The sequence below is a fragment of the Perca flavescens genome, chromosome 23, assembly GCF_004354835.1.
Source record: "Perca flavescens isolate YP-PL-M2 chromosome 23, PFLA_1.0, whole genome shotgun sequence".
Classification (NCBI taxonomy): domain Eukaryota; kingdom Metazoa; phylum Chordata; class Actinopteri; order Perciformes; family Percidae; genus Perca; species Perca flavescens.
This window is the reverse complement of record NC_041353.1, coordinates 18,374,609-18,387,942: the sequence shown is the minus strand read 5'-3', so window position 1 is coordinate 18,387,942 and position 13,334 is coordinate 18,374,609. Positions and strand designations below refer to the sequence as shown.

At 44.1% G+C, this 13,334-nt stretch overlaps 1 protein-coding gene across 9 annotated transcripts in view; it reads left to right on the top strand.

The window, feature by feature from the left end:
- The window catches only part of sox5 (SRY-box transcription factor 5), a 247,941-nt gene that overhangs the window by 162,598 nt on the left and 72,009 nt on the right, over window positions 1-13,334 (top strand). For all 9 annotated transcript variants that reach the window (XM_028570609.1, XM_028570608.1, XM_028570607.1 and 6 more), the window contains one exon: window positions 8,384-8,579. In XM_028570609.1, the coding sequence (XP_028426410.1) occupies window positions 8,385-8,579 (195 nt within the window). In that variant the 5' untranslated portion in view covers window position 8,384. The remainder of the gene's footprint in view (window positions 1-8,383; window positions 8,580-13,334) is intronic.

The following is a 13,334-nucleotide window of genomic DNA, read 5'->3' as shown; positions in this document are numbered from 1 at the left end:
GAAGAAGCAGGGTTACAGAAAAGTGCGAGTGCCAGAGATTAAGAGTGGGGGTGTTAAGGAGGTGAAGGAGGAGGGAGGAGAGGAAGAGGTCTCTGTCGATGTGGTGTTATGGCAGTGGTGGATTTTCACACCCCTCCATCTGTCCCCTCCGTTTATTGGGGTGTGTGTGTGTGTGTGTGTGTGTGTGTGTGTGTGTGTGTGTTTGTGTGTGTGTGTGTGTGTGTGTGTGTGTCCGTGTCCGTGGTTGTGTCAACACTTTGAACGGTTGAAGCAGGACAAACTCAGATTATACAATCTGACATTACTTGCGTCGCGCTCAGCAACAAGGACTGTGTCAGCAGCCTGAAGGACTTTACTTCATTTCATTGAGACAAACTTTTTTTTTATTTTTTTATTATTAAATCTGATTATTTTCAGCGGTTAAAGAACATTTAGTCAAGTACTGTACTTAGATTTACTGTAGTTAGATTTTAAGGTACTTTACATGAGCATTTCCATCTCCTCATCTACTAAATATTGTATTTATATAAAGATTTTAATACAAACAACAACTTCTAAATATGATGTATCATTATAGATCTCATTAGTATATAAAGTGGAATGTAGAAAATTGTGCTGATGATACTTTTACAATAGTAAAATGTTGAACGCGGTAGTGTGACTTTTAATGGAGCGCTAACTGAATCTCTACTAATTTGTATTTGTTTGAATTATTATTGACTTTTATTTTGGAATTATAGCGGTATGGGCAGTTTTTAAGAGAAATTCTTGTGGACCATGATAAAAACTTGTTTCCAATTTAAGTGAGCAGTGCTACTTCTAGTGTGAGTGTCTCTGTACCTCATTTAAAAGGGCGAGATTAAAGTGGTGTGTGTGTGTGTGTGTGTGTCTGTGTGTTTGAGGAAAGAGAGAATGTGTGTGTGTGTGTCTGTGAAGAAGAGAGAGAGAGCGAGTGGAGTAATTGAGTAGAGTGTCCGTGCTCGGCAAACTAATGCGCCATTCTGCCCCTGTCTTCCCCTGTGGCCCTGTCCGGGCCTCCCTCTCTCTCTCCCTCCCTCTCTCCCTCCCTCCCTTCCTCCCTCCCTCTTGCTCTCCCACCACCACCTCGGACTGGAGGCCATTGTCTGGGCCATATTGTCTGTCCCCAGAGAGCCTTGATAACCGTGTCTCCATCCACGAAGCGAGAGGGAGTGGGGGCAAAAAGAAAGAAAAGGAAAGAAAGAACGATAGACAGAAAAATACCAGAGGAGAATGCTAAAGCACCCCCCCCACACACACACACACACACACACAAACACACACACACCTCCTCCCCCACTTCCTCCCCTCTCAGAGCACACTCCCACCCTTCACCCCTCAACTCTCTCTCCCCCCATGGCCTCCCACCCCGGTGCGATCAGCTGACCCTCTCTGATAGCCAATAGATGAAACTGGAGGGGGGAAATATATGGCTGCATTGGTTCTTGCTGCTGCTGCTGTTGTTGTTGTTTATAGATGGGGGAGGAGGGATAAAGGGGAGAGAGTGATGGAGTCCTGAAAGTGACTGGGAGAGAGAGAACATGTGTTTGTGTGGAAAACACTGACAGAGACAGACAGAGGTGTCCTTCCAAGATAACTAGAGTCTGGTCATGTGACATGAGGTCACAGGGGAGGGGTCAAAGGTCAGGTGGAGGTATTGCATTGTCAACAGAGCAGGAAGCTCCAACAGAGTGTGTGTGTGTGTGTGTGTGTGTGTGTGTGTGTGTGTGTGTGTGTGTTTGTGTTTGTTCCAGGATTTTACACTTGACATCCCTCTTTCTCTCTCCATCTCTTCTTCCATTTCTTCAGCCATCCATCAATTTAGACAGCTTTTCTTGTAGTAATCCCACTGTTGCTCCCTCTTTCTCTCTCTCTCTCTCTCTCTCACACACACACACACACACACACACACACACACACATCATTTACCATCCTTCCAATCTACAATAGGAGACAGTGTTAGAGGCCTGGAGCTCGCTCCCAGTGCGCTACAATGAAACCTCTGTCTTTCCAGGTAGTGAGGGAGGGAGAGAGTGAGGGAAGATTGAGTGGGAGAGAGGGAGGGGGGGGAAACGAAAGATAGAGGCCAGCTGGGAGTGTGTGTGCAAGTATTTGTGTGTTGTCATTTATGTGAGAGAATGAGCTCGTATTTGTGTGTGTGTGTTTCTGGTTTACAGGGGCAGGCCAACTCGCTGTCAGTGAGACAAATGTTGTGACTCCTTTATGGATTGCTTAACATATGCAACACAAATAGTGGCCTGGCACAACAATGGAAAAACACTGTCCCTCGCTCAATAAACATTATGCAGCGTCTCCCCCTCGCAAAACACCAGGGGAGCGGGCCCGCCGTCCACTGGATGCACTTCTCCTAACTCCGTCTGTCTTTTCACCCCCCTCCTCCTCTCATCTCCCCCCCCAAACACTCTCCTTCTGCCTCTCTTCTTCCTTTTTCTATAGCAACATTCTAGATTTTCCCACGAGTTGTCTTCGCTTGGCCTTAAACTAATGATGACAAACCAACCTAAAGTTCACAGATAGATGGATGGATAGAAAGATATATATTGTAGATAGATAGATAGATAGATCCTTTCTTCCTTTCCTTTTCATTCCTCCCTCCCTCTCTGTCCATCTATCCAACCTTTTTTTCCATTTGTGACTCACTGTAAAGACATAAATAAGGTTTTAAAGCAGGTTAAAAAAAGGTGAAAACATGACAAGGAAAGTATGTGGAGCGATGCCTCGATGGTGACTAAAGTTTTGGGTGGATGAATGGACAACAGAGGGAGACAGAAAAAGACGGGTTAGCCCACGTCTTTTGCGCCCACCCCCTTTTCTCTCTCTCTCTCTCTCCACACACACACATACAGTACACAACACATGACTGTCTCCAGCGTGTGTGTGTGTGTGTGTGTGTGTGTGTGTGTGTGTGTGTGTGTGTGTGTGTGTGTGATTAACAGCGGTGACATTAGGTTGTGTGTTATTGCCTTTTGTGGTTAAGCTGGACAGGAAACAGGGTTTGGGCTGTCGGATGCCGATTTAGGGTACCTCACAGAGGATGCTTTGTGTGTGGGAGGCTGAGTGTGTGTCTGCGCTTTTGTGTGTGTGTGTGTGTGTGTGTGTGTGTGTGTGTGTGTGTGTGTGTGTGTGTGTGTGTGTGTGTGTGTGTGTGTGTATATAAGGGTGTGTCTGTATGTATATGAGCATATACAGGCAGGACCTGTGTTCTCCCTGTTAAACACTGTTTACAGTGGAGAAAGTCATCAGGGAAAATCCAGCATTTAGCAGCATTTTACATCAATGCTAACGAGCAGAAACGGTTTCCTTTACAACGTTACCATGCACACTGTAAACATCTTTGGAAATCATTTTTTACATTGGCATTTTGTATATGGAAATTTGCAAGGTCTCTGGACATTTGGCTTTTTTCCACACTCTTTGTGCAAAATGTAAACTTTTATGCTTAGAAGTTCTTAACGCCTGCTTTTAAAGTCTAATAAAGAAAATCAAATGCTTGTCAACAATATTAAAAACCTAACAGAGCCACACTAAGGGAAAAAGGAATATCATTGACTCCCACCTCCCGGTCCTCCCTCTCTTAATCTTTACCCCTCCATCTCAGCCTTTCCTCTATGTTGCTGCCCCACTCTTCCCACTGTTCAAAAGGACAGCCTATAAATAGATATTAGGCAATATCCTTAAGAGTCTGCATAGAGAAGAAGAGAGAGAAGAGGGAGGGAGGGATGGAGGGAGGGGAGAGCGGGATGGAGCGACATTCTTACAAACAGCTGATTGTGTAAAGAGGGAACAGTAAGTAAGACAACACCGGGGGAGGGAGAGGGAGAGGCAGGAAGACAGAGAGAGGGAAAGAGCAGGAGGACAGACGATGTTAAAATAAGTTCAAGAGTGTGTGACGGAGAGAGATAGAGACAGAAAGAGAAGGAGAAATCGTTTTGAAAGCTGAGACAAGGAGTAGCAAATGCAGAGAGAGAGAGGGGAAAAAAAGCGACGGCAATAAAGCGTGTGATAGCGCGACGCGGGGGGAAACATTTGTTTAAATTCCCGCCTGAGGTGTCATACGGATGTAAATGTTGCGGTCGGCTCCTTCAGGGCAAACCGCCCTGGGTGCCTTATCTAAAAGGCACATTCTGCTCAACTATTTTGATATGCCCTTCCATTCCCTTAGAGAACAATTTCAAAGATAGCTAGCATTTCCATGCCAATAGACCCGCACCTGAGTGACAGGCAGGCAGTTCTTAGCAGTCACAATGTGGCAGGGAGGAAAGCCCCCCCACACACACAAATGTCACTTTGACTCTTGACAGCACTTTGGAATTAGCCGCCGTGCTTATTTTTACTGTAGACCATTGCATTCGACTGACTGTACAGCGTGTGTTTGTGTAGTGGTTGAAAATAATGGGTTGTAATTTAAAGAGAGGCTGAGCATGCGCACGCGCACACACACACATACATGTAGATGCACACACACTTTACTGTGGAATTCTCCAGAGGAGGCTCCCACGCTCCCTGAAAGCTTGTTCTGAGTAGAGGAGTTAACAAGAGCAGTTAGCACCATGATTATGTTAGCAGCCAGACACACAGAGCGAGAGAGCCGGGCATGTGTGTGTGTGTGTGTCTGTGTGTCTGTGTGTGTGATAGCCTGTGACATTTCTGCGATGGCTGCTTTGTCTTTCTCTCACTCTTCAATAAAGCTGAAACAAATCTTTTGCCCCCATTTTGCTTAATTCATTCGATTTGTGTGTGAGTGAGCAGCCTCTCTCACGCGTCCATAAGCTTGCTGCCTGTACTGTATTTAAACACGCTCGAGTGTGCGCAAAACTCGCCGCTGCTGACGTGCCAACATGAAATGGACGCGTTGATTACAGTAAGCCGAGGCCAGGAGACGGATAACCACCGTCCATGGCGATTATTCGGCCTGTTAATGGACGTACGCCGCTGTCCGATTAGTGACTTAGCAGCAGTGGACATATGTGATATGAGAGGAACTTAACTGAGGAGCCGCTAATCATGAAAAAGCCAAGGGGAAGTGGTGCTTTAATCTCAGCTTAGCTCTCTCACCGTGTGTGTGTGTGTGTGTGTGTGTGTGTGTGTGTGTGTGTGTGTGTGTGTTTCCTGCAGTGGGAGTTTGGCAGGACAGAAGAGACAAACGGCACATTAAAAATGTGTTTCTTTGGAGTTTACTTATTCATTTTATTTGTAAATGTAAATGAAAAAATACACTGCAGTGTTGTTGCACTGGTGTTATGTCATTTGAAGTATCCCTGTGCTTCTTTGTGGAAAAGGCTAGCAGCATGTGTGTGTGTGTGTGTGTAATATGTATTAGGTGTGTTAATGACTGGTTGGTGTGAGGTGTTTGATTTTTGGCGTTGTTGGACAGGGTAAAATTATGCTAATATTTTCTAATTATGACCTGTGCTACGCAGCCCATTTATATACTTAACAAAACCTCATCTTTTTTAATCCATGCATCGCTCGGCGCTTTCAAGCGGCTTGCTCCAGGTCTCCGCCGGTGTGACAGCCCTGCCAAACTTTAAATGAAGTAGCCGACGTAACCTGCACACCCGCCGTGCCCAATTGTATAGTAATTCGACTTCAAAGACAAACTGGAGGGAGAGGGGGATTTTATAGCCGGAGAGGAGCTGTGAACAGCCTCCCCATTCATGGACACCCACCTCTGAGGAAGTAGTAGCAGAGAATGGTAAGGGGGTGGACGGGTGTGAAGAAGAAGACGAAGAGGAGCACAAAACAGCAAAAAGCATGATGAAATGTTTGCGTTTGAGTTATTTCCGTTAGAAGAGAAAAGTGTTGTCTTTGGCCCACAGAGTTTTGAAGATATCTGTGTTGTTGTCCGTGTTAATGTGTAACTTCTCTTGTCTATGGACTGCTTGTCCATCTAGATATGTCAGTGTGGCTACTGTGGTTAAATGATGGATGTTAAAATTGTTTAAAAAAAACAACAACAATAAATCCTTACATGCACAGTGAGGTTTCTGCAGCTGAGCCAAACTGCAACATTAGTGAGGTGAGAGGTTTCAAAGCTGTGTCTGTGTCTCTGTCAGTCTGTGTGCGGGGTTATGGCCAGGCAGAAGTTTGCACAGGACACAAGGGGAGGTGTGTGTGTGTGTGTGTGTGTGTGTGTGTGTGTGTGTGTGTGTGTGTATTTGTGTGTGTGTGTGTGTGACAAAAGGCCTGAATGTGAGAGAGTGAAAGGAGGTAAAGTAAACAGTCAGTGATGAAGACAGAACTGCAGTGTTAAGGGCCTCTGTTTAATGTATGCATACGTGTGTGTGTGTGTGTGTGTGTGTGTGTGCGCGTGTGCACGCGCCATGTGGCTCAAAGCCCTGTAGTTTATACAGCTGGGCCCGCCGCTTACATTGGATGGTGTGTGGAATGACACGCACACAGACTCATGTGCACACACACTTCTTTCTCCTCAGTCATTCTGGCATTAGTATCATAAATGTTATCACAAGTCAATTTCAGTGTTAATACAAACTGGTTTTAATGATACCCTGCGTGCAGCTTTATCTCTTAAGTCCTTTGTCATCGCAACAAATAAAAAGTCGTTACTGGTCATTTATGGCCCTAAGGTTTTGCTGAGCAAGATCAGGAGAAAGATAAAGATGTGTGGGTGTTTGTCGTCTGTACACATTGTCCTACGTGAAAACACTGATTCTGATGTGTTCAGCATTATTGTGACAGGTAGAGTTTGATAAATCTAACCTTGATGAAAGAGTACCAAAAACGTTGTTAAAGTTATAGATTGTAGGCCATTGAAACTGAAACTGTCTCATACAAAGAAAACTAACTGCTTATCTGTGTAAACTTGACATTTTAAAGGAATAAAAGTTCTCAGCAATATACAAATAGTAACAGCACTTTGTAAATTGGTTTCAATTATTAGATTATCTGTGAGATTTTTTTTTAATCTTCCAAAATCAATTAAAGGTAATTAAATTACATCACTATTGTTAGTATTTTTTTTTTTTTTTTTTTTTTTAACCGTATCACTGGAGTGGAGCTCATTTATTTGTGACCGTAACGTTTCCCCGCGATGTGGCAATGCTGCATGTTGCGTTTTGTATCCTGTCGCTCTCCTCGTCGCCTCCAGTGAGCAGCACTCTATATTGTTTGCCTTTCCACTGTCATGAGGTAAATAAGCAATGAATTAGTGGCAGTGGCTGCTCCGAGGAACAATGCCAGATGTACAGTCCAGAGGAAACCAGATAGAGTCACGAGTGTGAGGGCAAGAATTTGAGAGAGAAAGGAGAGGAAGAGCAAATTGGAGACAGACGAGGTATGGACGGAGGATAAAGCTATGACGATCTAGGTGAAAGAGAGAATGAGCAGCTGAGTTAAAAATAAATAAATAAAATAAACGCTTGTTCGGTCAAAGGGAGAGCAAGAATGAGCGGACTTTGAGAGTCAGACGCCTGTTGATTATTTCTCGTTCTTCACCGCTTCCAATCGCACACCCCTTCCCTCAAGTTTTCACGGTCCGTCCATCCACGCCTCCATCCCTGTCATGCGTGGCCCCTGTGCGACTGAGCTTTAGCAGCCTATTACCCAGGGTCATAGTCGCAGTGGCTTCAAGGCTGACAAATGCATCTGAAAGCATCAGGCGATGCTGGGAACCGCATTCAATTCTATTATTGCCTCATAGTCACTGCATCCCTATTCAGCTGAAGTACAGGGAGGCAAATTTACCTCGTGAGAGACAGAGTTCACCTAATAGAGGTTGCTTTATACCTTTTCCTTCTTTTCAAGGGAACAAAGCCACAGTAACAAATGTAAACACTATTGTCAAGACATGGTCATTTCCTCCACAATGCCAGTGCAAGCGGGCTCCATTTGCAGTAATGGCCCCGTCTTTTGAAAATGTGAACGTTGAATGGACCCCATGCTAAACATACTGTAAGACCTGAGAGTGTGTATGAAGGTCTGCCAAAAAGCTGGATGCTCACAAACTGACTGAAGGGGATATTGTGTGGACTGAGTGAGCTGAATGTGTGACAGAAAAACAACGTATCCAGAGAAAAAGGGAGGAAAGAGAATAAGTGCAGGTTGATGAGCTGAATGGGATTTGGTGAATTTCTGCTGGGAGGACTTAAAGATGTCTTCATGCGAGGTTCTTTTACAGTGAGCACACAGCAAAGTGGGTACAAATGTAAAGTCCAGGAGTTTACAGGGGCTTGTTTTATCCACAGGAAGGTCCACACTTTGTGTTTCCACCATCATATAACTCCAGTCAACCTATTATATCATCCTTTGAATATTGCTCACTCTTCCCTTTGTTTTTCCATCTCTCTCTGTCTTTCTATCTCTCTTCAATTTTTTTTTCTTCCAGGATGTCTTCCAAGCGACCAGCCTCTCCATATGGGCGGACAGATGGAGAGGTAACCATGGCAACCAGCAGACAGCGAATGGAGGATGAAGATAGCGAGGGACTGGGCGGTGTCATCCACCTCCCCCTGGTCTCCTACTGCGGCAAGGTGTCCCCTCGCTCGCCCCCCAACCGCAACTTGGACAGCCCCCCTAACATGGTAAGGACGGCTACGGATTGTTGCATCCCATCTCGTTTATTGTATTGCGAAAGCAGCACCCGCTTATGGGTGACGGCGGCCTTGAGCGCTGACTCAGGGTCAAGCTATGAAACGCGTGGTTCCAACTGGTCTGACCCGCAGTGTGTGTTACTGCCTCAGGTTTTGCTTCTCAAACCACCAGTGTAGTCACATTAGTTTGGTCTCATTTGGGAAACTTTATCCATGTTGAAAACTTTTAAAAAGTTTCAATATTGTTTTTATATAATAAGAAAAAGGATATTGGTATATTATATGCACTTTTTTACCCTTCCTAGTAGTCCTTCTGCACCCAATTGCCACAATTTGCGTCAAAACTACACTTTTATTAGGAGTCATAACACAATCACATCTGAACCCGCTGACATGATACACAAATGTTAAGATTCAGTGTGATATAGTCATATATGTCCGTCAAGAGTTAATAATACATCTGCGAAATCTGAGAAATAAAGACGTTTCTTAAAACTTACTTGAGAATCTTGATCAGTATATGCATAATCCAGTGATAGATGTCTGTACATCCATGGTACACTGCAAACAGGAGCCGCTAATAGCCAATTCGACTTTTAATTGTGCCAACTTGCCAAAATGTAAGTATAAGATTTTAAAATGGGGCTCAAGTTGTAGCCACTGAATCCATGGCACCATTATGCTTCTTGTTTACATCTTCCATAGCATTATGGGAACTGTGTGTGGAGTGACCAAAATGCATTCCTTTCCATAAGGCATCTGCCTCAAACTGCCTATGTGTGTTCGAGAGGCTCGGGGTGACCCCTAGGGCACAGACCCCAGATCAGATCATGTTCACGATAATCCTGGCCTCCAGGGTTTTAGAGGGATAGGCAGAGCTGAGGGCATAAGTAGCCCTTTGTACTTAATACAGTTATACAGCCTGGATCTCAAACACCGCTTTAACATTGGTATGTTGTTTACTCCTCTAATGGTGACTGAGAGTCCCCTTTTAAACCCAGACACAAAACAACGGCACAAATCTCAAACAATGACAACAATGAAATGTATGTTTGGTTTTTGAACATGAAAAGAGTGAGATTTCTAAAGAGGCAGAAATCGACTTTCTCTGCGTGTGAAAAGCAGTTTGGCGCTGGGAGCTTGAGTTTTTATTATATTTCAGAAATGAAAAAAAAAAAAAAAAAAAAAGAAGTTTCAAGGCTACTGTTTAGGGGCTCACAAGTTTTTGCTTTTATGTGCGCGCCACAAGCCGTTGCCTTGAGCCCATTTGATGCACAGTTGCGTGACTGCAAAATCTGAGCCATTGCAGTGAGTCATTTTCTTCGGGATGAAGTGTGACATTGTGGTGGTGGTGCTGCTGTATGTATGGCTCTGTATGTGTACATGCTGTGTGTGTGTGTGTGTGTGTGTGTGTGTGTGTGTGTGTGTGTGTGTGTTTGGTAGGTGTGTGTGTGTGCATGCGCGCACAGCAATGTTTTCCTGCATGGTACTCATTCTGCATTCTATACATGTAGTGTGATTTACAATGCATGTTCAGTACATAATTGTGATTATGTGACTGTATAGGGTATTACGTGTTGCTGGTATGCATAATTTATTTTTATTTTTATTTTTTTTTAATTATGTTTGCACAACAAAATGTTGACTATCCACCGTGAGAAAGATGTTATTAACGTTTAAGGGCATCGGTTAAAGGATTTTGTCCTTTTTTTTTTTCTTTCTTTTTTTTTTTTTTATTAAATGTAAACGACTCCTATATGTTTGTACCAGAACTCTTTATGGTGTGTTTTCACTCACAGTGTGCATACACAGCTCACTGTCTTCCCTTCTCCTGAGCCCTTACCTTGATACACACCTTGTCACAGCAGCGCTCTGATAAACGCCATCGACCTTTCCCCCATTCTGACCATAAATGCCCTGCATGCTGTAAAACAATGAAACAGTGCTAAGGAGCTGTAATGGAAAGCTAATTCTGTAATTAGCCCGCTGATTAGCCTGCAGGCCCCTCCCACGGTGGACTCTGCATGTGTGGCAGGTGCCGACTGTAAACCAAAGTCCTGGGACCATGGGGGAACACTCAGGCGTGGAAACACACACGCACGCACACACACTGGCTTATCTGTTGCTGTAGAGGACAGTGATCATGTTTCATCATTCCTTGTTCTTTTAGATTAAATTGATTTAGATTTATCTTTTATATTTACACTACAAAATATGTATTCAAGCAAATATATATAACTATCATTAATATTGCACAGAATTGGCCTCATCACTGTCCTCCAAGTCATTATGAAGACCCCGCTAGAAAAATCCGTAAATATCCTTAAAATGACACACAACTGCTTTCGAGTCCATTAATTGACAGAAGGGAGACAGAGTGTGTGTGTGTGTGTGTGTGTGTGTGTGTGTGTGTGTGTGTGTGTGTGTGTGTGTGTGTGTGGGGGGGGGGCTATTATACACAGCATAATAGGTGATGTGGCTTATGAAGTGGCAAGCCAGGGTGTATGTGTCTAGCGGGTGGGATGGGGGCTTATCCGACTGTCTGCTTGGCATGTTGTAAGATGTGTGTTAAGTAAGGTAAAGGGGCAGGCGGGGGTGGGGGTGGGGGGGAGGTTACAGCGCCAATCCCTTCACTGCTGACTGTCAGGGAAGAGTGGATGAAGAGAAATAGAGAGAGAAATGGAGAAGTAGATTTACAGTGTGGCGGGGGTGTCGGCGGGACTCTGGGGGAGTGGGGTGGGGGTCTGTCTCTCTCAGGGCAGTTGACGTAAAGTGATAGGGTGAAGTAAATGGCTCATAGGCGACCGGTTGACTTGGGAGTGAGGCAGCGGGGGAGAGCGAGACGAGGGAGGGGGGGATTACAGCTTTATCTTGTCATAGTAAATTAACACGGCGGCGGAGACGCACTCGGCTACACACTGACCTCTTCATCCCGCCTGCCTCGCCTTCCTCGCCTGTCTGCTCGGCTTTGGCCCGGCCGCTTTACCTGCCTGCTGCAGCTGCACACACGCACACACGCACGCACACACAGAACTGAAAAAAAAGCACTCACACACATTTTAGAAAGCTTGAATGGTGTCACGTTATTAACTTTTAAAATTTAGGTTTTTTTTTTGTAAACCCTGGTTCTAGATGAGAATTGTGCTTTTTTTTGTAATGGTTTGCAAATGAATGTAGTTCAGCTAAAAGGGTGTTTTATTTAATGTGAATTTCTCACCGTACTGGCGGACCCTGATTGGCTGAGAGCAGCTCAGTTTAAATGCCTGATGGGAAGGATTGTAGCCGTAGTTCAGTGAGGTCAGCCAATCAGCACACAATCCACTTATGATGCAGAAGAGTTAGCAGAGGATGGATTTTTGGTTTGACTTCATTCTCCAGTAAATGTGAAAATTCAAACTTACAACTTCTTTTTAATCTGTAGTGCAAAATGCATTTCTTTCTTCCTTTCTTTTTTCTAGGTCTTTTGTGTTTGTTTTGGCAATCCTTGCAGACAAAATGGACAAACACTAATTATTTCATTAACAGGCAGATGCACACTACCACGATAGAGAACTATAAAGATATTTCATCAGGCATTATTTCTTATTTATTTTCCTCCCTGAGCTATCTCTTGTCCTCTTTTTGTATAATTTGAATGTGCGATTGTGTGTGTGTGTGTGTGTGTGTGTGTGTGTGTGTGTTTGTAAATTTGACAGATTTAACACAGTCATTGAGCAGTCTTGAGACACAGTGGTCACACTTAATTTCTCATGCCAGTGATGCACTAATGAATCAACACACGCCTGCCTGTCAACAGCGAGGGGTCGTGGTAAAATATACTGGCGTACATTTTAGCCAAACTGCTATTTAAAATACACAAAATACAGCTTGCGTGTTTTTTAGATAAGGAAAGGGCAAGGTAGAATTAGGACATTCAAATTAAAAAAAAAATACAATTTAAAATTTGTGGTTTTCCATGGAAAAAGCTCAACCATATTGTTGGAACAGGAGGATAAAAGTAATGCTTGTCCCAGCCTGAGGGACCTCGAAGTCAAAACTGACAGCGTCTGTGTTTAACCATGGCATGTAAAGGGATTTGCTGTGTGTGTGTGTGTGTGTGTGTGTGTGTGTGTGTGTGTGTGTGTGTGTGTGTGTTTTGGCAGTGTAATCGGAGGTGTGTTAAGTGTATGTCGTTGAGATTGGCAGCTCTAGCAGGAGAGCTAAGTCCTTACCCCCCTGCAGGAGTGATCAGTGACATTCTCTTGGTGTGTATTTGTGTGTGAGTATTTTAGTTTGGAGCAGCTGTTTCCAGTTCTTCCCACTGCCACATTGTCCATGCCTTGATCCATAACGACGCGCCAAGCATCAAATATTGTTTTTCACACGTACACCTTGCACAGCCCCAGACATGTCAGGCTATGGGAGAGAGTAAGAGAGAGAGAGAGTTTCTTCAGTCAGGCAACATAGAAAGAGGAAGGGAAAAAGAGGAAGACAAAAAAAAGAACATGAACAGCGGCATCTGTGCTGGCTGTAGGGAAAAAAAAATAGCATTTGGATTTTTTTTTTTCTCCTCGTTTTCTGGCAAGTGTTACGTGTTTTTAAACCAACCTCCCCTCACAGATGAGCTTAAGAAGACAAAAGTTGTTTAATTCGGTTCCATTGCAGAGGCTGTAAAAGGATAAAGAGAGTGAGGCGCAATTTTTACTTTGTTCCAGTCATTTTGGAAGAGAATTGACATCTGCAAACTAAAGGCAGAACCGCCCACAC